This window comes from Zootoca vivipara, chromosome 9 (assembly GCF_963506605.1).
Source record: "Zootoca vivipara chromosome 9, rZooViv1.1, whole genome shotgun sequence".
Taxonomy (NCBI): domain Eukaryota; kingdom Metazoa; phylum Chordata; class Lepidosauria; order Squamata; family Lacertidae; genus Zootoca; species Zootoca vivipara.
The window spans coordinates 52,861,656-52,887,715 of record NC_083284.1 but is presented as its reverse complement, the minus strand read 5'-3'; the positions used below and the strand labels follow the sequence as shown (position 1 = coordinate 52,887,715).

The 26,060-nt window shown below is 42.4% G+C and overlaps 1 protein-coding gene across 6 annotated transcripts in view; it reads left to right on the top strand.

Annotated features, from left to right (window-relative positions):
- FAT1 (FAT atypical cadherin 1) overlaps positions 1–19,055 on the top strand; it is a 133,471-nt gene extending 114,416 nt beyond the window's left edge. For 5 of the 6 annotated variants that reach the window (XM_060278780.1, XM_035111841.2, XM_035111837.2 and 2 more), the window contains exons 20-28: positions 209–340; positions 443–606; positions 1,546–2,008; positions 2,765–2,918; positions 3,684–3,794; positions 7,269–7,900; positions 9,142–9,279; positions 16,459–16,494; positions 17,513–19,055. In XM_060278780.1, the coding sequence (XP_060134763.1) occupies positions 209–340; positions 443–606; positions 1,546–2,008; positions 2,765–2,918; positions 3,684–3,794; positions 7,269–7,900; positions 9,142–9,279; positions 16,459–16,494; positions 17,513–18,138 (2,456 nt within the window). In that variant the 3' untranslated portion in view covers positions 18,139–19,055. The remainder of the gene's footprint in view (positions 1–208; positions 341–442; positions 607–1,545; positions 2,009–2,764; positions 2,919–3,683; positions 3,795–7,268; positions 7,901–9,141; positions 9,280–16,458; positions 16,495–17,512) is intronic. The other variant, XM_060278782.1, reaches the window with a different exon arrangement.
- Positions 19,056–26,060: the final 7,005 nt, after the last annotated feature.

The following is a 26,060-nucleotide window of genomic DNA, read 5'->3' as shown; positions in this document are numbered from 1 at the left end:
AGGAATCCCATGTCTCCTGTAATTTCTTGCTTATTTCCTTGTCACCTACTTTAACACAGCTATAATTTTCACCACCTGTTGTGCCTGGAGAATATTAGGCTTTCAGTTTTAGGAGTCGTTGCATTAAAAAAAATTGCCATGTTTGGGAAGAATGTGATAAAAATAAAACCTTGCTCTATTTATATACAACTATTATCTATATTTACAGAAGGAAACTGTCCCCTTGTGAGCAGTGCCTGTGAGGGGAATCTGTGCCCTGAAGGTACAGAATGTATAGCAGATCCCAGAGAAGGAAAGTTTACCTGCGTTTGCCACGGAAGCAACAGTGGCCAGTGCCCTGGTGAGATTTTTAACTCCTTAATACCCTTCAGCTTTGTCTGCAGCCTTCTTGCTGAGAAATGCAGCTTTGAGCCATATCCCTCTCCTCCTTCTTTTTTTAAAGTATCGGTTGGACCATCAGTGACTTTTACTGGAAGCAGCTACATGAAATATCGCCTCATGGAAAACGAGAACAAGGAAGAAATGAAGCTCACTATGAGACTCAGGACGTACTCGACTCAAGCAGTTGTTATGTATGCCCGAGGAACGGACTATAGCATTTTAGAGGTGTGTTAGCTTCAAATGCTAGAAGCCTTAAACTGCGCGGAAAACTGCCTTAACACACTCACTTTGAAATCGTAATTTGCACCTAAATTGTCACAGGCTTAGAATGAATCATTTGATTCCAATCAGCGACATATAACTGAACACCCTGTAAATAAGCAGGCAATGGACAGTACATATTTAGTAAAGTATGTGATGTCTTCTACAGTATTGGAAATGATGCTTAAATCTTCCAGCTGTTTATAGACAATAGTTTATAGACAAATAGGCCCCACGTTAATATGCTATGATAAGAAACACAGTGAAAAGGTATGTGTTAACTGAGATGGAAAAATGAATGAAACTGCCAAAGTGTGTGTGTGTGTGTCCCCAGCAGTAACTGGAGGTTGAAAATGTATATATAAAGCACAGTCATTTCCACCAAAGTGAACCCCCTTGATCTTTCAACATTCTGAAAGTATTCTGCTTAATAATCATAACCTTACTGTTAAGGAATTAAAAAAAATGAAGCAAAGCACTACATTTAAGCCAAAGGGTTTAGATATGCCATCAAACAATCACTATAGGTGTGTTCAGGGTGCTTAAATAAAGCTCTCAGCATCAACATTGCTTTAACATAACTAGAAGCTTCTGCTCATATGAGAGCTTTGCTTCATAGGGTTCTGCTGCTTATTTGTCCTACATGTAGTGGCCAATAGGTAGAATCCTGCATCGTGGTGCATGCTGCTGTTCCTGGCAGCCATTGCCAAGAGGTGTGCTCATGCCCCTTTCACCCAGCATCATCTCATGAGTAAGGAAGCAAGGTGGTTTCAGTCTGGATCCTGCAGGAGCATCACTCATTGGTTGGCAACGGGAGGTAATGCCACACTGGGCTGTTACTGCAAATGAAGCTGAGAGAGAGGGAGGACATCTGTTTATGTCTTGCCTTTTCTCTTTGCTTAGATCCACCATGGGAGGCTGCAGTACAAATTTGACTGCGGAAGTGGCCCTGGGATTGTGTCTGTGCAGAGCACACAGATCAACGACGGCCAGTGGCATTCGGTGTCCCTTGAAGTTGATGGGAACTATGCCAAGCTGATTCTGGACAGGGTACACACCGCATCTGGCATTGCTCCTGGCACTTTAAGGACACTGAACCTGGACAACCATGTGTTTTTTGGTGGTCACATTCGGCAACAAGGCGCAAGGCATGGAAGGAGCCCGCAGGTTAGCAATGGCTTCAGAGGCTGTATGGATTCCATTGTACTAAATGGCCAAGAATTGCCCCTGAACAGCAAACCACGGAGTTATGCACACATGGAAGAATCTGTGGATGTATCCCCTGGGTGTTTACTGACTATGACAGAGGATTGTTCAAGTAGTCCTTGCCAGAATGGGGGCATTTGTAACCCACTACCCAGTGGAGGTAAGTTTGGCGCTTTTTCACAGTATTTGCTTTGTATTAAGTAGTGGGTGCTCTTCTCATTCTTGGTGGCTGAATTAAGGATACGGTGGCCAGAGTACTTGAGTTCACCTAAATGAGAAACTTCATTTCTTACTAGCAGAAAGAACTTATTTGAGATACTTTATTTACTGTCTATAGGCCTATATTTCATCATGCATTCATTTTACATCAGAAATATAAATGTAGTGCCATATTGTTGGGATCCACAACTGACAGCACCAGCAGCTCTAGATTTAAGAATTGTGTTTACTTTGGAGAATAAAAAATAGTTTTAAAAATGCTTCTGAGCCTGAAAATGAAGCTTCATACTCACAAGCCTCCTTGCATTCTTTGAGTCTTGTCCTCCCTCTTTTACCAGGTAAAATAAACAGAAACTACGGTAGTTGGGGGCCTTTTCAGTGTTAGCTCCAGGATGGAAATTGTTATGTCCTTTGGATTATAGCAATTTAGTAAGTTCTGAAATGGCTATGGTTGAAGATATGATCCTATAAATTGGTTACACCGGTGACACACTTCATTATGGCTTATTGTCTGCCTGTTTGCAACTTCTTAGTTTAGGATTGCTTTCATATTGTGGTTATGCTCAAAATAACATTAGTATTTGTTTTACATGGGTTTTGAGAGGATCTAATAGAAGGTTGGTTCCATGCGTTACAGAAAACAGTGTTTTGCTTTGTGGGTACCTGTGACATCTTTTTAATACTGTTTTTATTGCAGGTTATTTTTGTAAATGTGCACCTTTATTCATGGGCACTCACTGTGATTTAAGCGTCAACCCATGTGCTTCCAACCCGTGCCTTTATGGCGGCACTTGCATTTCTGTCAGTGATGATTTCATCTGCCAGTGCAGAGGACTGTACACCGGTCAGAGGTATGGCTTCTTTGCTAGCAGAATAGAATTAAACCTATGGTATTTTTTCCCCCCAAGTTATGTTTTGCCTTTAGAATAAATGCTCTCTGATAATCCTTTGAGACAGTTTCACACATTGCATTTTCTTAAAAGTGTACGGCCAAGATGTTTTACATGTACACTTGAAAAGATAAAGGGTGAGCGAGTAGAAACACCCCAATGGTGACTTTGCACTAATGAAAAGGGCTTCCACTCACACAGGGCAGGGCACCTGTTTTTTTGCCATCCCCTACCTACTGCTGCCTTCTGTGCCATATCCCATACTATTCCAGAGGATCCCCCCCCACTTTCAAAACAGATTTTCATGGATGGCTTGAAGGACTACAATGAGATGTGGAAATCAGTAAAAAATAATAATGAGTGTCTAGTCTTCTCCCAGAGAAAATGTTTTCTGCCACCGTGGGAAGTACAAAAGATGCTTTCAAAGTACAAAGCACCGTGGGAAGCAAGCCATACTCCTTAAGAATCCCAGATTGCGTGTGCATCTTTTGAGTGAACGGTTTTATTTGCAAACCCAATTTTATTTCCATAAGATGTGGAAAGGCCCTTTATGTCATGTGCTACCATGTTTTACTGGGTGGACCTGGTCCTGCAAGCCTTTGGGCACATTTGCAAACATAGGAGTCAACCCAACATTGATTGTACCTGAGGGTCATCAACACTCATGTTCTTCATAGCTTTGAAGAAAACTGACAAGATCTGTTCTCTTTTTTTTTCCATTCCCAGGTGTCAGATTGGTCCATATTGCAAAGACAACCCATGCAAAAATAGTGGGAAGTGTATTGATAGTTTAGATGGACCTGTTTGTGAATGTGAAGCAGGTTTTCATGGAGACAGGTGGGTAGTTTTGTACTGTTCATAACCCTTACAAAGATTAGCATATAGGATTAATCTTTTTATTTTTAAAGCGATATATTTACTATCGCAGACTGTAGTGCAAATTTGATTGTGAGAATGGTCCCAGAATTCTGTTGTCTACAAAGCATTCAGCTCAGTGATGGCCAGTAGCATTTAGTGTTGCTTGAAATTGATGGGGACTGTGCCAAGTTTATCCTAGACAAGGGAATACATTGCATCTGGTATTGCTCCCATATTCCAAGGACACCAATCCCCCTCCTCTCTCTCTCTCTCTCTGTGTGTGTACAAAAGAGGGCTCCTTGCTTATTGAGGCATGTATTACAGATGTTAACACATTTTTCTTCATTGAATTATAGAATAATATTAAATCTTCAGAAATATTGTTTTACTAGAAAACAGCAGAAGGCAAATAAACTGGGATTAGCTCTCCTTTGCGGTCTCTATTTCATCTCTCATGATCAGGGAATTGTACTGATTATTCTGTACTTCAGGGGGAAGAACATAGCCGCACTAGAATTAGCATCCTTTTGCTCGCAGTTTTAAATGGTAAAATGTTCGCGTTTGAACAGGAACCAAGGAGGTAATTTTGCTATGGAAGTTCTGGAACATTTCTGCAGATCATTTGAAATACAATTGTAAATTGATACTCCTTCCCCCTCCCCACATAATTGGCTTCTTTTATTTATTTATTTTAATATAATGAATTGGTTTCTTTCTCCAAGCAATGGGGGCCATCATACTCCCTGAATTCCAGTATATGAAGAGATTTTGAAATCTTCTGAATTTCTGAGCCAGTGCTGTCCAGTGAGAAGTGTGGTTTGAATTGCTACCTTCACTGTAATGTTATTGGCTGTTGTCCTTGAAGCTGCACATACAGCCTTTTCAGCTAAAGAAGGCAAAGCGCCACAAGTGCAAACTGTTAGTGGAGCCTGAAGGCACCCCATCCTTCACCTGTAAAAATAGGGGAAATGGTGGCCTGCCACACTAAACATGAGTGAGAACTCGTGTTTAGAGTCCCCTATGTAGTGTTCATAGCAGTCAAGATGCAGTATTTCACCACCGCTATGATGCTCTCACAAGGCAGTCCAGCAAAGTTGTCCCGAGCAGTTTGGTTTTGGGGTGGTTGGTTAAACCCATTGAGGATAAAATAGCTCACACGCGTAGCAACTTGGCTGCCACTTTGTCTGCAGTACAGTAAATGAATGTGTCCAGTCGCGTAATTTCAGTTCCTGCAAGAATGCATTCTCCTGAATCCAATCTAGAAATTCTATATGAAGACAGCTTCAAAACACATTTTTGTTGGGGTGGGACTGCTTGTGAGGCATCTTGGTGCACCGTGCAGTCAGTGGCATATCAGGCACTGCTTACAGGGGGGGGGGGGGGGGGGAGAGACCTTTCTCGTCTCCCTCTCCCTGCTTGCCACCCAGGGTGCCAGCAAAACAGCTGGCGTGGGAGAAAACGAGGACGGGGCTTGGGGAATCAGCAAGGGAAGGAGGTTGGGTGGAGTCGGATGACCAGGCTCTGTCCAAATTAAGATTGGCTCATTAATAAGAGGTGTTTCCTAATCCCCCTCCCTGGCATACTTAGAACTGTTTGCCTGACAGTCCAACCCAGGTCAACATGAGCTCTTCCAGTGCTGGTGTTCCAGTTGTTGAATTACTTGTTGTGAGGTTCTGATTTTAGCTGAGGGCAGAGTGGAGTACCAGAATCTGAGTTATGAAAGCTAGGAGTTAAAAGGCAACTTAAGCCTAGGTTATGGGTGCAACATCGGAATGTCTAGGCACGTTTTTGTTTTTGTTTTATGACAAGAATACAAAGCTGAAAATGAATGAACTGCAGCTAAAATCTGATGTTCATTTTTCACATGATCTAGTCCTTCCACTGTTCCCCTCCCTAATATTCTTAAGAGAATCTCTTCTCCAGTCTTCAGAGAGTAGCTGGAAGTGGGGAGGCAGAAAAAGATCTTCCTTTCCTTCCACTCTGCAGTTTTAATCTGAAATCTTAGGCGCAGTACTGCGCCCAGAGCTCATTAACTGCTTGCGCTAATGAAATTCCCTGTCACAAAAATGCGCCTAGAACAATGGGAGTTTCGAACACTGGCTGAGGGGTACTGAGTGACGTCAAAGAGATGAAAAAGATTGTGCCATCTTAGAGTGGTGTACCAGAAGAGGCACTAGGTGATGAAGTGATTGATTCCCTGGCTACAATTGTCTGGTAACATCCTGTTAAAACTGCTCCCGTGTATTGGATATGTGGCTGCCTTTGAAGATGGTTTGGAAAATATTGTTTGTTCAGAGTAACTGCTTGATGCAAAGACTCTTTATATTAAATAAGAATTCCTGCTGCCCGTAACACATACCCTTTAAACAAAATGCATAATTAAAAGTGTAGTTCCACGTAAACTTGTATGAAGGCATGTAGGTGTGGAAGCATAGTGGGGGGGGGAGAGTGAGGATAAAAAGAAGGTATGGACAATGTGTGCTGTCCTGGGGTCCTTGGAGACTAGAACAAAGATTAGAACAAAATGTAATAATAATAGAATCAATAATACAGACCCTCCAAGTGTCCCTATTTTCCAGGAACAGTCCTGGATTTACAGAAGCCTTCCCAGTTTCTGATTTGATCCTGGAACGTCCCACTTTTCCTTAGGGCTACCCTATTTTCATCAGAGAAATGTTGGAAGGTATGAAGTTATACAACGTCCCCGAGCCAAAGAGATATGTATCTAGGGAACCTTTAGAAGACATCTGAAGGCAGCCCTGTATAGGGAAGTGTTTTAGTGTTTGATGTTTTATCATGTTTTTATCATGTTGTAGGCCCCAACCCCCTGAGTGACTGAAGCAATGTATAATGTATAAATAATAACATTATTAGTATTAAATAGGATATCCCTATTTTCATTGGAGAAATGTTGGAGGGTATGATAATAATGATAAGAACAATGAAAATTAGCACCCAACACTCCAGATGAGTCACAGTGTTTTTAACATGGAAAAAATATATGTGCTGATGTTATAAATATATCCCACACTTTCCCATTTTTGTGCATTTGTAAGCTGTTCCTTAAGGGACCCAGGTGGCGCTGTGGGTTAAACCACTGAGCCTAGGGCTTGCTGATCAGAAGGTCAGCGGTTCGAATCCCTGTGACGGAGTGAGCTCCCGTTGCTCGGTCCCAGCTCCTGCCAACCTAGCAGTTCGAAAGCACATCAAAATGCAAGTAGATAAATAGGAACCGCTACAGCGGGAAGGTAAACGGCGTTTCCGTGTGCTGCTCTGGTTCGCCAGAAGCGGCTTTGTCATGCTGGCCACATGACCTGGAAGCTATACGCCGGCTCCCTCGGCCAATAATGCGAGATGAGCGCGCAACCCCAGAGTCGGTCACGACTGGACCTAATGGTCAGGGGTCCCTTTACCTTTTTAAGCTGTTCCTTACCACTTAATGTTTCATTGCAGGTGTTTAACCGATGTTGATGAATGCTTAGAAAGCCCATGTCAGAACGGCGCTCTCTGTGAGAACACATACGGTGCCTATCACTGCAATTGTAGCCACGGATTTGGAGGAAGACACTGTGCCGACGTCCTGAACAAATATGTTTCAACCCCCTGGAACATTAGCTTAGCAGAAGTCATTGGAATTATCGTTTTCATAGCAGGGGTTTTCATACTGGTTGGGATTTTTGTCTTCTGCCGCCAAGTCATCCGCAAGAAGAAGAAGAAAAGCCAGCCAGAACATGAAGACAAACATCTGGGAACAACAACAGCATTCTTGCAAAGGCCATACTTTGATTCCAAACTCAATAAGAACATTTATTCTGACATTCCACCCCAGGTGCCCGTTCGTCCCATTTCATACACTCCGAGCATTCCAAGTGACTCGAGGAACAATCTGGACAGGAACTCTTTCGAAGGTTCCACAATCCCAGAGCACCCAGAGTTTACTACTTTTAACCCAGATTCCGTTCACGGCCACAGGAAAGCAGTGGCTGTCTGCAGTGTGGCTCCGAATTTGCCTCCCCCACCTCCATCCAATTCACCATCAGACAGCGACTCAATACAGAAGCCCAGCTGGGACTTCGATTATGACAGTAAGCCGCTGCCTCCTTTTTGAACTGAAAAAGCTTTGCTGGCAGGATATTGAGATTTCTGCTCTGAGCGGTTGTCTACAAGGGTTGAAGACATACAGATTTTTTAAAAAAATAATAATAAAATGAATGGAGCTCTCTCATTTTTGGAAGAGGGAACTCCTCAGTTGACGTTGATCGTCAAAAGGCAGTAAATACTTGATTTTGCTGCTAACTTTTGTGGAGGGGAGGGAAGCACTGCTTCTCAGTCACAGCTTTGCCAAAATCTTGGATTTCTCCATTGTTTTCTGTGAGCAGCTCTCAGGTCTGCCTCGTGGTTGAGGAAAAAGGAATCTAAAGGAACTAGAATTTTGGCAGAGTCTGCGAATCTTTCGGTTTAGGCTGTAGTTGAGAGAAGTGTAGGCAGAGAATGTTAGGGTGCCCAAGGGGGAAATGGAAAGGTAGTCCCTGGCTGCTTCTTAGCAGGAATATTGGGGAAGCAGTATCCCTGTCCTGTGCTATAAGGGGATGTTTCAGATAAAAGGAAAGGAGACAATGGTCGCAACACCCTAGCTGCCCACCCTGTGGCTCACCTTCAAGACTAACAGTCAACACCCAAACCTTCTATAGTTATATGGGACAACAGGGGGAAGGCCTCAGGGGAGTGAGGAAGAAAAACTAGATTTGTATTTTTTTTTCTCTTTCCCATCTCCCACCGCAGAAGGCCTGAACAGCACTAAAAGGCTTCCATTTCAGACTGGCTCTGAAGAATATTTGTAGGGGAGTGGTATACTGCAGTGTTTTGCTATATATTTATTTAAACAATTTATATCCTATTTAACCAGCATCATTTCCTGAGCAGTGTACAAAAAAATGCAGCGCAGAAAAGACAAAAACCGATTAAAACTATAAAATCAGGCTTCAAGTAAAATGCCTGCTGGGGTTTTAAAACAGTCAAGCTTAATTTTTTGTCATGTTTCTAGTAGAGTCGTACCTTGGAAGTCGAATGGGATCCATTCCAGAAGTCCATTTGACTTCCAAAACTTTTGAAAACCAAAGCACAGCTTCTGTTTGGCTGCAGGAAGCCCCATCAGACGTTCGGCTTCCAAAAATAGTTTGCAAATCTGGAACGCTCACGTTTGGGAGCCAAAACGTTCAAGAACTAAGCTGTTCAAAAACCAAGCTATGGCTGTAACTATATTTGTGGGGGCATGTTGAAGTTGGTTGTCGCATTAATTGTTTCTGCCTGTCTCTCTGTCTTTCAGCTAAAGTTGTAGATCTTGACTCTTGCCTTTCAAAGAAGCCCCTGGAAGAAAAGGTTTCTCAGCCTTACAGCGCTAGAGAGAGCATGTCGGAGGTCCAGTCCCTTAGCTCGTTCCAGTCAGAATCATGTGATGATAATGGTAGGTAGATAATGCCTTGCTGTTTCGTGTCGCTCCACTTCCTTGCCTACCATCTCCGCATAGGTGCCTCCAGCTGGCATTACAAATATCAACAGGCATATCGTATTCTGTCAGGACCAGCTCACCCAGTTGGGCAAATAGCTGCAGCAATAGCCTCCCAGCAGCAGCAGCAGCAGCAGCACTCCCACTTGCTGGGAAAGTGAGGTGTGAGTTGGCGCATGGGCAGAAACAACCAGGCGCTTGCATGGGTGCAACACACAACACAGACGCGCCTCAGTATTGCCCCTCAGTCTCCTGGTAAATGGCAGTGATGCTTCTTCTGGGAGGCCATTACTGTGTCTCCACCCCTCTGGGTGAGTGAGTCACTTCTGCAGGGATGCATTATTATAAGTTGCAGACGACGTCATAAGCTGGCTATAAGTCATTTAAACCTGTAATTGTTAATGTTTGATGTGAAGCAAATTGTATTCAGTCAAGGAGTATTCTTTTTGTAAAAAATAGTGAGGTTATGAATATTGGAGGTGTGTGGGAATGGAGTGAGGTGTTAAAATGTCTGAAAACTGGATTACTGCTTCATTTGTCTCCTCTTTTTCCTTGCTGCTGCCTCAGCTCCCATATGGATCAGAGCAGTACTGAGTGAAAGCAGAGTATGAGGTTACTGGCTTGTAAGTCTGATTATGTTGGTAATGAAGGAAGTTGTCCAGCAGGGCTCTTATTGTAGCTGTGTCGCTATCTGGCTTACGCCACGATAAGGAGCAAATGTATGCCAAATCTGTGTGTGGAAAACATTCCATTTCACTGAATCAGGCCCTATTCAATTGTCAGTGTGAGCGAAACACTCTGAAAGTGGCCCTGACCGGTCAAAAAGACTCAGTGAATTTACTTTGGATTTGACCTTCATTGGGTTATTTTTAAAATTACTCCAAAGCTTCATTTCTGTTTTTGTTTTGGCTACCGTTTTAAAATACATAGTATTTTGCTCATGCTCAGCCAAGGTCTCCTGTCTGCTTATTTCAGTGTATTAACTTGTTTGTGGTCTTAGCATAAAACTTCCTTTTATTACTTAACCAAAAAAGTAAGTTGTGGTTTTTTTTTTACTGATCACTAGCACTTTCAGTGATGTTTCTGTGTATGTGTGTGTGTTTGTTATATGTATATGCATTAATGGTTTTTCAGTACGAAAGGCACTTTTAAAAAGCTGTAGAACAGAAGTAGTGTTTTGAAACGAGTTTATAGTTTTGCCGCTGTAACAACTAGTACACACCATTCGTTTCTCTATGGCTGGCTGCAAGTTCCAAATACGCTGGTATGATTCAGAGTGATAAAGAAAGGAATGCAAATGGTAAATGTCAGAATTGAAAGTCACAGTTGACAATATTACGCAGCTATGAGCATGACGCTTAGCTTGCCAGTTCTCTACTCAGCCAGTTAATTAGAGAACCAGAGAGCTCTAGCCAACAATTTGGCTGGTTATTTTAAAAAAAAATTCCCTCCCCACTCTCCAGCTTTTCCACTCACATTCCCCTTCCCTCTGTATCTTGTGATGCTTCCCCACCCACTTCCCTCCGTCCATGGCGCAATATGCAGCCTCCCCCATTGCGGAGCTCTGTGTGAATTTTTGGCTCCACTTCACCCTCTTCCCCTTCTTTCTCTCAGTCTCTGACTTTCTATTCCTCTTCTGCTGCCCCTCTCCATTTTCTCCTCAGTTCGATTGCTTGCTGTATCCTGCCTCCATCTATCCTGCCCTGTGATGTAGACTATTCCAGAAAACTTTGAATTGGAAGCTTTCAGTTTGTGTCAGGAAAATTCCTGGTCCCCCCCTAGAAAATTTATCTTGTCTATTTTACTTGTCTTCAGTAAACAAAGCCAATAATTTTGAACCTGGCAGGCTTGCCTAGCATTTATATGCATTTGGCACCCATACCTTGTTACTAATGAACTTTGGAAATGGAAAAATAGAACACTGGAAAGATTTCAGTCCCTGATCACTGAACCTGTCCTACTTTTCCTCTTCCTACACATAAGCTGCATTACCTTATGAAATAAACTTGATCCAAGCCTGTTTCATTGAACCTTTTAGTGCTTTTAAAAATGACCTCCACTTAACCTTTTCTCTGATTCTTCAACTTGCCTTCCCCTGTCATGAGCTTCACATAAAACCTGCTCAACATTCCTACCAACCACACCTCTTACTTTTGGTTTTGTGCTCATAAAAGCTGGATTATTTCCCAGAATTCTATTTATTCTTCCCCTTTAGAAGTTAAAAAATTGTGAACATCCTATGCACTGGCTGTTGGGGAGGTGTTTGCAGACCAGCTGTGGAGAAGCAACATAGGGCTTTAGGAGACATAAACAGTCATAAAGCAGATTCCTTCTGCAGAATTGAGATGCCATTTCGAATTCCAGCAAATTTTGATCTACTAAAATATTGTATCAGTAAAATGAATCGGTGAAATGATACATGCAAACTTGACTTAGGACTAGTTCACACTTTACTCTTTTGTAAATAAAATAATATACATGTGCAGTGCACCAATTATGAATGGTGAATGTCTATTTAAACAAAAAAATTCCTTTTTTAAAAAAGAACAGAGCAACTGAGAAAGAATTGGGCATTTGTATGTTGAAAATTGGCCATTTAAATCAACAAGTGCTATTCACAATTGACACAGCACACATGTATGTTGCGCTTCAGTATCCATTCCCAGATACTAAAAGTAAAGTGCGAATGAGCCCTGATGAGTGCTAAAATGTATATACGCATGTTCATCTTTGCAATCCATTTGCAGTTCTCATAACCTTTCCAGACAGTTCATTTGGAGCTGTTTGCAGAGTCCAGAGTATATTCAAAGAGGCAAAAGCATAGAATTTTTTTGAATGTGTATTCCCAGTCAGAACAGAATGTCACTTGTGTAAACCGTATGTGCCTAACCCCACTTGACACATTGTGCAGTTGTGTGTAATTATTAGAAGATTTTTAAGTGTTGGTTTTTTTGTGTTTCTTGGTATGCTTTTATATGTTGTTTAAAACTGCTGCTAATTATAGGTTTCTCTTTTAATTTGCTCCTTCCCATACTTTTTACAAGCTTCCCTAGTGACTGTAATACACCTTGTCAATGCTGTTGTTGACTCGGTGGGAAAAGAAGGTATATAGTTTTCACTTTTATTTATGGTCTGGGCAGAACATTGCATGCATTTCTCTTGTAGGAATGTATTAATACATTAGAGGTATTAAAGTAAGATACATCGTTTCTTACAAACAGTATACACGATTGTTTGCTTTTAATAGACACACAAATGGGGATGTTTAATCCATTCTCATATTGTTTTGACTCAGTTTCCGAAAAGACCACCTCTGCAAGTATTCATGCACTAGGGCATTCTAACATGAAAACAGCATCAAATTTTGGCATGTTAACAGTAACGCTGAGCACAGATTATCCCTTTAATATCACAATTACACACTCCCAGGATAGGAAAAGGCATGGCCATCAGTCCTGTGTGTCTCAGTTACACCTAGATGTGCACTTCATAAGGCAGCTGCCACAATAGAGAAGCTCTGCCCCCAGTTTATGTATCTCTCCTATCTGAGCTGCACTCAAGCAGGCAAAGACTCTGCCTTCATGTAACCTTTTCTCCTCCCACTGTCTCCCAGGACCAGAAGAGGATTGAAGTGGAACAGGAGAGGGGATGGCAGGAGGGGGAGGTGTGGAAGCCCTTGACCAGGCATAGGCAAACTCGGCCCTCCAGATGTTTTGGGACTACAATTCCCATCACCCCTGACCACTAGTCCTGTTAGCTAGGGATGATGGGAGTTGTAGTCCCAAAACATCTGGAGGGCCAAGTTTGCCTATGGCTGCCCTTGACTCTACACCAGCCTGACCTTTCTCTTCTTCCCCTTGCACCTGTTCTCCACTCTCCAATCCTGCAGCTTCTCCTGCCTTTGGATATTACAGGCACCCTCAGATCACTGACCCCTTCTTCCAAGTCAGTCTCCAAACCCGCATTGTCCCAGTGCCCACTCCTCAGTGTCCAGCCCAGTCCCTGACATCCTGTCTCTCGGCCTTATTCTTCCCCATAGGTCAACAGTAGCAATGTGCCATCATAGGGCCAAGTTGTTCCTTGCAGCGTATTTCCCCATCCCTCTTCTCTGCACAAAGGCTTCGCCAGTATCGGAGCTATCACCCAGCTCTTAAGCCGTTCATTTTGCTGCCGGAACAAGCAGGAACTGCTCCATCCAATGGCATGAATGAAAAGAGGATTGAAAAACACACTTCACACTAGTGCATGCTATACACCAGGCATCCCCAAACTGCGGCTCTCCAGATGTTTTGGTCTCCAACTCCCATGATCCTTAGCTAACAGGACCAGTGGTCGGGGAAGATGGGAATTGTAGTCCAAAACATCTGGAGGGCCAAAGTTTGGGGATGCCTGCTATACACAGTATTCCTTCGGGAAGTTGTGGACTCTCCTTCCTTGAAGATTTTAAAGCAGATGTTAGATGGTCATCTGTCATGAATGCTTTAGCTGAGGTTCCTGCTTGATGACTTGATGACCCTTGGGGTTCCTTCCAACTCTACATTTCTATGATTAGTTTATGTTAGTATATATGAAGATTTAGCTCATAAAATCCTTGTCAGTCTTGCATTACCAGAAGAGAAAAGAAGCAATCCTATTAACAATACTACTTCCCCCCCCCCCCACACACCCTTCTGTTGAGGTAGTAGACATGAGCAATTGAACAGTGCTATGGCACAGCTGTTTAAAGTACAGTTTGCCTAGGGATATTGTAGCTGGGTGGTTGAATGCAAACAAAAAGGGAAGTTTGGTGTGATGTTTAACAACATGAGCTATGAACTGGGGTGTCTCCAGTTCAAATTTTAGGTCAGCCATTAATTTGCCCGGCTGACCACTAAGTACTCAGAATATGCCACTCTCCCCATATGTAGTGATAGTGATAATAAAACAGCTTACTTTACAGGATTTGTAAGCATTACTGAATGGTACACAAAACATCTTAAATGCACAGAAAAAGTGTGATATAAATACTGTGATATTCTCTAAGGCATACAGTTGACATGCAAAGTAGAAAGTACCTGAAAATGTTGATCATCAGATAGATTTAGTTCTCCTGTTAACGTACCTGCAGACAGCCTCAATATTACCAGCCTCAGTAAACTTTTGGTTCACACCAGTTCGTACCACAACTTTTCCCCAGCATAGGTTTCTTCTTTCCCTGGAGTACACCTCTTCTGTGTGGTAGACTACAAGGAGAAAATAATCAAGACTTTAATGTTTTTGGAAATACTTCTATCCTTTTATCCTGCACATTTTTGACTTTGTAGAAAATGCTCTTTGAATAAGCTTATATGCATAGATAGACATATACAGTGGTACCTGTATGAACTTAATCCATTCCGGAAGTCCGTTCTTAAACCAAGGCGTGCTTTCCCATAGCAGCAGGGGACTCAATTTACAAATGGAACACACTCAACATGTTCTGCCTCCAAGGCAAAGTTCACAAACCAAAACACCTACTTCCGGGTATGCAGTGTTCTTAATCCAAGTTGTTCATAAACTAAGCTGTTCTTAAACCAAGGTACCACTGTATATCTATGTCTGTCTACGCATATCCATTAGGGTCAAGCTAGATAAACAACAAAATTGTAAAAATAACCATGTCATCTAGATATGGGCTGTGCTATTACCCCTGCATAGAGAAATTGCAAAAAAAAAGCTTCATTTATGATATCCCTTAGCATGTGTTGTAAGTTAGTTTGTCACATGCTGCTTCCAGTATACATGGAGCTTTCTAGAGTAGAAAGAGGATACATTCCTGCTGTAGATGAGTTCATAATCTTAACATTCTCCACTCAGGGAAGCAGAAAGAAAACAATTCAGGAATATACAGGGAAGGAGAGTGCTGCCGTTTCATTTATTTATTTTATTTGTATCCACCCCTTCATCTGTAGATCTCAGGGCGGTTAACAACATAAAATACAAGCTAAAAACAAAAACATAATAAAAAACAATTTCGCTGAACATGCTTAGGCTTGCTTACAGGTTTAGTTGCAGGAGGGCATTTGAAGCGGGGTTAAGATCAAGACAACAAAGGAGATTAAGATGTATCCTATTTAGTAATGGCAAACTCATTTTCCGACTGCCAATGTGGCACCAGCCGCAGAGAGGTATCTGCAGATTTGGAGGAACACAAAGTTTTCAGAAGTTCAAAACATATTTTAGGAGGTAGAATGGGGGGGGGGATGACTTCTCAATGACGATTGAGCACGCCACAGAGTGGAATGATGGAAAGGGGTTGGAAAAGGTGTATTCCGAAATATTGTATTCTGGGGCGGGGGGAAGGGTCCTGGTTGCCTAGCTGGAATCCCAAACAAGAGTACTCTGTGCTGCCACATGTTGTTGCAGTTCCCATTTGCAAAGCCTAAAAGAAAGTCTTCAAAATCCTCTGCATTTCATTAAGATATTACTCAACAAGCACTAAATCAATGGAACACTTCCTTAGACAACTATCCCCCTGAAGTCTTGATTCGTAAGGGGCTGGGACAAGGGCTGCTGTCTTGCCCTCATGATTGAGGGGGCGGGGGGCCCACACAATGGTGTGTGCACATGACATCAGCAGCCACCCCACCCCACCCCCGCTGCCTATGGCTAGGACACCAATGATTTGAACTGGCAACCAAGGCTGACTATGTAATTAAGAGCTTTGTTTTAGTCTGTGCAAAACAGGTTCATAAATCTATATTATCAAACTGTTAATCTAATTTTTGAAGTTTAGGTTCACGGTTATTAGACAGCTTCATTGTCTCTAAAACATCCTGTTTCAGTAATCTATTTAGCTATTAGGCTGTGCATAATGACAACAGACAGCTGATTCCAGAATTAGCCACAAGGAGATATATATATATATATATATATATATATATATATATATATATATATATATATGAATCTTATTTTGCATATCTGAAGTATCTGTTTGGATCTCACCTTTAAACTATAAAGTCCCCCTTCCTTAACTTACAAGGGACAATAGAAGGGGTATTGTTACTGTTGCTATTGTGTACGTTCTTATTGTTTTTAGGCTATTGAGTTCTTTTGAACTACTTGATGCCTAACTGCACATCTTTTTTCCCTCTCTCTCCACTTTGCTACCTAAAGAGTCTTTCCCTGTTCCTGACCTGAGCAATTCAAGAGGTGACTTCTGCATGTAGTTGTTTGTTGCCATTCGCTGAAATGTTTCTGTTAATATTTGGCCCCCCAACACTAACTTGGTTTGCTCACTGTGTATGTATGCAGTTATTTCCCTCCAGTTACTAGACACTTATTCTAGCCCAGTGCAATTTCCCCTTTGTAGAAGGGATCACAAATCTTGATACTTGTAACATAGTGATGTTTTACCAGTCAAGCCAGTAAGCATTTTTGTTTCAAATACAATATTATATTCTTGCCCTACGACAGAAAGTGATTTTTTGCATGATTGGCTTATATGGAGACTTTTGTTTTTGCATTTGAATGCCTGAGTGTCCTTACTAATAGCTTCGTAGGGGTTCTGTTATAAAATTAACTCCACAGCCGATGGGTACCAATTAATAACATTAATACTAAACTGGTAAGTGTTTAACAATAAGGGAATCTTAAACTTACTGGCCTCAGTCCAGAAAAAACCAAATTGTTATTTAAAAACCCATTGAAATCAGTGGGGTAAGTTATCATAGTCTTGCTAATTTTGATGGACTAATCTTGAAATTCTGCACACTGTTACTCCACAGGGCTCGGTAGGACGTACTTCCGAGTAAACATGGCTCAGATCATGCCAGGCTTTTATTTGCACGAGCTTGTTGCAAATGTTACATTCAGATAAATGCAATTACCATGCACCAGTTTGTTCCACTAACAGGCTTTTAGGCACTTTTATTTTACACAAAGAATGATTTTTTTCTGCCGTTGTGTACCAGCTCATTCCTTAGCTCATGAACTACTTCAGGGTGAGGTATTGTGTAATCCTAGTTAGCCCAGACTTGAATGATACAATAAACTATTTGCATGGTGCACCATGAACGTGTGGTTGTAATGTTGAATGTTCGTTAACCTTGGGGGCAGAATGCTCCCATTCCTCTTGTGTTCTAATAACTGGTGGCTGTGTTGCCCTTAGTGCGGTATATTGTTTTTTTCAGTGTTAAATACTGAAACCCACTTTGTTTTTGCCCCGCAGGCTATCACTGGGATACCTCTGACTGGATGCCCAATGTCCAACTGCCTGGCATACAGGAGTATCCAAACTACGAGGTGCTTGAAGAGGCGGCACCCCTGTATACAGATCCAAATTCCATTGATGCAGACTACTACCCTGGAGGTTACGACATTGAGAGCGACTTTCCGCCTCCGCCGGACGACTTCCCAGTGCCTGATGACCTCCCACCGCTGCCACCTGAGTACAGTGATCAGTTTGACTCAATGCAGCAATCCAGGGACATGCCTGCTGTGGGTAGCTTGGGATCCTCTGCGAGGAGCAGGCAGAGGTTCAATCTCAGCCAGTACCTTCCCCATCACTATCCATCAGACTTGTCGGAACCTCAGAACGCAAACAACGGAGTCTCCGGGAATTACAGAGAACCCTTTGCTCCTTACACAGTAGGGTACAGCAGAGACTTCGAAGCACCCCCTGTAGACAACATGTCCATGTCTGTGTACACTTCCACAGCTTCCTGCTCCGACGTGTCGGCATGCTGTGAAATGGAGTCCGAGGTCATGCTGAGTGACTATGAGAGTGGAGACGAGGGACACTTCGAAGAGGTGACCATCCCTCCGCTCGAGCCACAGCACCACACAGAAGTCTGACACCCTTCCTCAATTAAAAGTGCCTGGATGTTAATGAACTTAAAATAAAAAAATAAATAAATAAGTATTCTAGAGAAAAATATCGGAGAGCTTATTTTTCTTGGCAGCAAAGCTTGAGCCGCTTTTGTTTCAGTGAGCTAAAACTGGCATGGCTGCACTGGATCATGTAGCTCATTTCAACTTGTTAACCATTTCCTGACCTCGTTCCCACCGCTTGACTGATCACAAGTCTCCCATTGGCTGTGCCATCCCCCCCAAAAAAGTGTTTTTTGTACTTACATTGTCTATGTTAAAAGAAATAAAGCAAAAACCACATACCACTTCCTCATTTTAGCATGATAAATGTATTTATATCGTTCAAGAGCAAATCATTTTTTTCCTTATCTTTTTGTAAATTTTATGTACAGTTTTGATTTCGATAATTTTAACTAGATTTTGTAGATACTTTCGAAAGTTGATTTCCACTGATTCTAGTGGTGTTTTTAGTGTGCCGTTAAACCAACACACCCTGGGTTTTATCACATTCAGCAGTTCACTGTTTGTTTTTCCACAGAAGTGTGACATTTCATTTATAGATTTCTGTGTAATCATGCATTTCCAAGTGTACATAATTTCCAGCTGTAAAAGATTCCTGATATTTTCTGGGTGATGAACATGGAAATATCCCACCTGGGTTTCTGTACTCTAGGACAGTTACACATTTTTCCTTTCTTGAAAAGTGTGGGGTGGGGGGGGGGAGCCACTGCATACCTGTCTAGAACCAAAACCACCATGGCACAGTTTTATAGTGTCTGTATATTTGTGATGCAATGGTCTTGTAAAGGTTTTTACTGAAATCTACCATTAGCCAGTCTTTCTTACTGACAATAAATTATTAATAAAATACTTTAGCTTTGTTCACCGCTATCTACTTCATATCTATTACACAGGTGTAACATTGCAGGTGCGTTGCTTAGCGCAAGCCTAGCCAACAAAAAAAACCCCAAAAAGCTGTGTTCCTTATACAGTCCACCAGATGGCAGCATGAGCCTGCTTAATTCATTAAAATAAAGAGTAATCTGGCTAGCACAAATGGGATGAATGGATGCAATGTGTAAGGATGAGCATCACGTTTCAGATGCTTCTCTTTTATGCACTGGCTGTAGCACCGGTGTGTGTTTTACAATTATACCTCTATCCCACTCCGTGGGGAGAATAAGCGTATCCAACAGCTACTTAGAAGATCGCAGAGGTATTAGTCTTCATAATGAATTCTAGAATCCTCTTATTCCTTTTGACTGCTGCTACGTAGTGCTTTGGATTAGGTTCTCAGCGTATTTAGTGGCAATGATGCAATTCTGCTGTCGGATGAAGAATCTCATTCTCGACATCCCAGCGGAAACCGTGCTTTATCATTCACATGCCACCTAATTTAACATCTAACAGCCCGGCCTGAGATTTTCTACCCATGTAAGATGAGTGTTCCGGCCACGGGACTGAAACATGCTGAGCATTTGCTAGGAAAACATGGGGAAATTGGTATGATCACTACATGCTCGATACATGCATAATGCTGATCTGCCGGATGCACCCCTCTGTATATTGAGGAATGTATTCAAACTGCTTTGTCAGTCCTATGCAGGCATGTGATTAGCATTGCGGGCCCTACTTACTGAAGGAGAAAGTGGAGGGTCTACCGTTCTTGTGTAAGCTCCATGTGTGAACATGCATTGAGCTCACATGAGTGCAGCAGGGCTCCCTGCTGCAAACCATACTTCCCACACTCAAAAAACACTGCAGTTAATTTTTGCTCAATAGAATTAATTTTGATGGTACAAGTCTAGTTGGACCTTCAAGAGATCTGTTGCTCAACAACAATGAATAATAATTATTTATACCCTGCCCATCTGGCTGAGTCTCCCCAGCCACTCTGGGCGGCTCCCAGTTGAATATTAAAAGAATACAGCATTAAATATTAGAAGCTTCCCTAAACAGGGCTGCCTTCAGGTGTCTTTTAAAATTAGGATAGCTGCTTATTTCCTTGACATCTGATGGGAGGGCGTTCCACAGGGTGGGTGCTGCTACCGAGAAGGCCCTCTGCCTGGTTCCCTGTAACCTTGCAATGAGGGAACCGCCAGAAAGCCCTCGGCGCTGGATCTCTGTGTCCGGGCTGAATGGTGGGGGTGGAGATGCTCCTTCAGGTATACAGGACCAAGGCCATTTAGGGCTTTAAAGGTCAATACCAACTCTTTGAATTGTGCTTGGAAACGTACTGGGAGCCAGTGTAGATCTCTCAGGACCGGTGTTATGTGGTCCCGGCTGCCGCTCCCAGTCACTAGTCTAGCTGCCGCATTCTGGATTAATTGCAGTTTCCGGGTCACCTTCAAAGGTAGCCCCACGTAGAGCGCATTGCAGTAGTCCAAGTGGGAGATAACCAGAGCATGCACCACTCTGGCGAGACAGTCCGCCAGGCTCTACCCCTTACAGCAATCCCAGCCAAAGAGCCAGATTTGGACTCTCTGGCTGGGATTCCTGCAAGTGATGCCCTCGCTCCAAAGGGTTTGTCTCCCTCAAGCAACAGCCTCTCCAACCTCTTGAATATGGAGAGCTTCCAAGAGCTGTTTGTGATATGGCTAAGTCTGCTGCAAACACTACCTGATGTTATGTTCTAAGGTGTGATTCTGCTATGGAGCTCTGAAACACATTGTTGAGCCACAATCCAACATTGTGCTAAGCGTAGTTCAAGTACCATTGAAATCAGTGGGGCCAGAGCATGTTTAACCCTGTGTTGGGATTGTGACCTTGGAAGTTGGTATTTGCACGTATTTAATGCAATCATCACCCTTGACATGGAGCAACCTGAATTTTACATTGGGTATGCTTAACCAAAATAGTTCCCCAGAAAAGGTTTAACTGAAGTACATAATACTTCCACTCTGAACTTTATGGACACAATGTACTAGGTTTCCGCAAAATTAAATACTTATAGTGTGGTACAGTTTTGCAGTAATGGGAACAGAAGTTTTCTATTTAATTCAAAGTGGGTAACATGATGTGAAGCTTAATATCATTTAGCAGAATTTCTGGTATCATCCGTGAGCAAGTTTGATTATTCTTTGGGATAAAGTGCAATGATTCAATTATACACACACACAAATGCTTGAAGTTTTTTCCAATGCTGACTTGATTTCCCCCCTCTGCTTTTATTTTTCTCTCTTGACTTTCTGCTACTTATTTACAGTATTTTAAAATGACATTAATGGGAGGCACTTAGAAAGAGAAGAGGTGCAAGTTGTCATTTCCAGCATTTGCTTAACAGTCTTATCTGCCTGTGGTGTCTGATGACTCGCTCTGTGGCAGAAACCATTGAACCAAATTCAAAACTGAGTCTGTGAGAAGTAGAATCTAAGCTTCTTTTGATTTGTAGCTTGTTCCAGAGAGTCTGTCCCACATGATAAAGCATTTGAAGGGAAGTAATTATAACTACCTTTTCAAGCTGATGTCAGAATACTTTGATATATAACTTTGATGAGGCTTAATATTTACAATCACCAAAAGAATTAACTATCACAACAGCCTTGCAAGTAAGTCTGTTCTGCTAACCCACAAGCACTGTTTGTTTTCACTTAACTGTGTGCCCAGACATTATCTATGTTACAATCTTAGCTCCACAATAATGCTGAAATTTTGTCCAGTCTCTATCAATTAAAGAGAAAAGGAGATTGCATTTTACAATTATCAAAGGAGAAAGAGCATTTCAGTGAAATTCCAATGAGAAAGATGCAGGTTTTTTGTTGCATTTAGCCAGGGCAGTCTCAAGCAGGTCGGCCGCCCTGGTGCTGAGGGGCGGAGATAGCTCCGGCGCCCCCACCCTCGTAGGATGGTTTCCGCGTGGCTTTGCGGCGCGAATCCCAGCCTGCTGGCCTGGCGCCCTAACACACCGCACCACTGGGGGTCTACCTAGAGCTGGCCCTGCATTTAGCTTTCCTTTCAAAGGGTGTTTGTGAGTGCCTCTTTCTTTTCCTTTGTTACTATAAACCATCTCTCTAATGATTTGCCCTCTGCAGCCTTTTCAGGTGGTTCTGCTTCAATTAAAGCCCAGGAGATGATGCCACAAGGCAGTGGCTCCCAAGCTTTACTCCCCATGGACCACTTGAAAACCACCAACACTCTGGGTGGACCACCTAATGATTGTTCTGCCTCTCGTGGCCATTGTAATGTGCTGTGCTAGATGCCATATTATTTTTTAACAACCATATCTTTCTTGCTTCGTACATACTGCATTTTATTGTTCTGTTGTGCCTCCATTTACGTAGCTCTTCGGTTATGCAAACTTCAGGATGTGCGTGCAGCAAATCCAGAAATACTTTATCGGGTTTTGCCATGCGTGCATGTGCAGAAGCGGTCCTCAGGTTGCGGAAACCTTGGGATCTGACCGGACCTCCGGAATGGATCCCGTCTGCAACCGGAGACACCGCTGTATTGCAATCTGAACTGCATAGATTTAACATCAGAATACAGGCAACTCTCATTTTGTGCATGTTCAGTGTGTACCTGAATGGTGGGGGCTTCGATGGGGATGGGGCAGGCTCATGCATGCTCTTCCAATGCGCACAATGACCCAGAACGTAACTCCCATGTAAATTGGGGGGAGTTCCTATAAAAAAATACTACACAAGAAGAAATAGAAGAAGCAATAAAGATACAATTACAAAAGGATGTGACTAATGAATGGGTGTGCTGTCTCCTGTCCTCAGTGGCAAACCCACAAGCATGCTACAGATGAATGAAGTTTGTGGGGCACTGGTTGTCCACAGTTTGGGACCCAGGGGTGTCAAATTGAATAAAATATTGGGGGGGGGCAAGGTAAGTCTCACCCCACATAATTGATCACAAGATGAGGCGCACACACACCATTCAAATGACAATGCCAATCAACTTTGGGGGCCCGTCAAATATTTTATATTGGAGGGAGGGCTGAAAGGACCTTGGCCCCTAGGGGTTGGTTCCTGTCACCAGATAACTCCTCACCCGAGGCTTGTGGGAAGCTGGAGGGGTCAATGAATACAGGAGAAATTGATAGGGGGGAAGGAGAGAAAGACTCTTGACCACCTTTGACCATCTCACAATAATAAGCTCAAAACCACACAAACATCCAAACTCTCAAGCGCTCTGTGGACAAGGATAAAAATCTGAAACTTTTTTAATCAGAGGAATAAAACTTATGAGAAATTGGAGGACCAGACTCAGTGCTCATACTGGCAGCCTGTTACCAGATAGTCTTCCAGTTTGCAGAAGCTTCCCTACCTGGGCATCTGGTAGTGATTCTTTCCTGACACAAGTAACCCAGAGACTAGCATGTCGTAAACTCTGTGTTGAATGACTTGTTTCCTGGAGGCTTTCAGCTCGTTTGAGGCAGATACAGGACTCATTGTGAACCTGAGCACCATTGAGCTACCCAAGGGTGATGGACAGGGTAGAAGTGTTCTGTGTTTCATTTGTGATTTCTAATGAAGGGAGATGATGCTGTAGTTGGGTGATTTGGCTTGAAGCAAATCTGACTGGCTGGTTTAGCTTTGTAGGTGGATGGGGCATGGGGGAAAGGGGGCTTGAGGGATTGTACCTCAAAGGCTGGTGGGATTTCTGCGGAGTCACCAGAGAATATGCTGGAAGCAGGTGTGCATAAAAAAGCACCCACCCTTTCTCTAAGCTACTGTTGGCATTTGACCAAAGGAAGCGAAATGTTAGTGCTATGGGATGCGGTCTGGAGGCATTTCCCTACTCTGAGTGCTTGAAACACCACTCTTTGAAAAGTATGTTCAATCAGAAGAAGCTTTTATACTGGACATCAGTGGATAACAGGTGATCATTGCCTTGTTGCTTGGGGTGTGAACCCATCCATCATAGGCTCAGGTTGTATATATGATATATGGTTTATAAACACATTCTCTGCTGTGCCTCATTTCCAAAGGAAACACAAAAACCAGGAAAGTGCCTGGAAACCCTGGAATCTTACACCACTTGGAGATTGTGTTGGTGTGTACAATATACCTTGTGGTTGTAATTAAAGCTAACTTGCATACTGCATTCTGTATATATACAGCTATATAAACAGCTCTTTACCTTAACTCTGTTTTTTGCATAAAAACACACCTGACAATAAATGAGATTCAAAAAGAAGGGTTGGATCCAGTCTAAGTAAATGAGTTTCGATTCCTAAGTCATTAATGTTTCCTCTAAGATTGCAGGAGATGATAGTTCATTGGCTTATGTTATCTTCTTGACTCAGGAAAAAAAGGGTTTGATGCTAATTTAATTTTACTCTGGAGACAGGAGACATAGTGGAAGAGAAAAATAAGGCAAGAGAGGAATCTCTATTTGCCAAGAGACACATTGTCTGAAAACCAGTCTGTTTGCTTTCTCTTGGTGTGAATTGAATATAATTTCTGTTCACAACTTTTGGTTTTGTATTCACCATATCATCTCTTTTATGTCTCATGCAGACATCAAGCTAGGTATTTTCTCTTCCCACTCCCTGCCATCAGGCTGGGAAATATTCACATTTTATTACCATCTTCATTATAAGTTTAGATTCCACTGGACTGAGATTTGCCTTGCGCTTCAGTGACACCATCTTTTCTGGGCTGCTGATCCCAAATCATTTCTAAAATAACCAAATTGTGCAACTAAAACATGAATTGCCTGCTCAATGGAAGTAAACAGAACAAGCACAGGCACCGCCAATAATTCATGCAAATATGAATTTGTCAGAGGCTGATCACATGGAGGAGAAAATAGCTAGCTGGTGATCAAATCAGCTGAATCAAATTAAGCCTCCAACCCCCCCCCAACCCCCGTTTTGTTTTTTTTAAAAAAGGGCAGATTTGATAATCGTATATTGCTTGATAACTGTAGAAACATTTCCCCATCTTGTGTGTGTGTTCCTGAAATAATTCAAGGCACAGCCCTAAATAAATAAAAGAACTCCTATTTCCTTGCCTCTGGCCAAATTTGAGTTCATATGTTTTACATGCTTTTGGTTATGAAGGCTATCCTGCCATATCTTTCATTCATATTAAAACGAAAATTCAGCCCTTCTCTTGTTGGCTTAGCAAAAACGGTTGTTTGCCAGCTTCGTTCCCTGTTCCTGTGACTTCCCAAAAAGATGTTATTTGTCTAGTGGTGAAGAAAACTTATAAACCAATAACAGTACACAGCCTGAAACTCTTTTCCTTAATATGTCCTGAACAGTGGTTCATGGTATGATGCCCCTCTGTATATTTTTCCTTCCCTCTTTTTCTTCTGTGTATTCAAGAATAGCTCATATCTGCAGCTGTAGGATCTATAGGATATTGTGCAGAACTTTTCTGCTCTCCAGACAGACTAATGCATTTATACTTGAAAGCAAGCAAGAAGGCGCTGGAACTTATGAATAGCCTTAGAGCGAGCTCCTGCTTCTCACCAACCAATTTCATTTTTCTGTAATTCAAGCCACTGGACAATGAATGTAATAATTGCTAGGAAATTGGGCTGGTAAATTTGCACAGAAGGGTTTGTAATAATTCCTGCTTGCACAAAGGTTAAAGCATTTCGAGCACAGCTTACGACTGGAGCACTAATGTGCTTTTGAGTCTGTAACAGCGCAAAGGGGGCCTGTAGGTATTTGAAAGGTAGGCATCAACTAAAGCTTAACCATCCTGCTTATACTGGGGTATAATATGATTTCCTGAAGTAGGGCTGCTTTGTCCTGATTTCTGCACCATGGTGGGAAAATTTCTTCGCTCGAGTTCGTATATCATCATTACCTGCCTGATAAATGGAAGCACCAAAGAGCAAGGAATGAAAATGAAGGGGCTGAAGGGGGGGGTCTCTCTGTGTGTGCCTCCTTCTCATAAATAAATCATGCTCATTCCTTGGGGAACTTCATTTTTCCTACTCTCAGT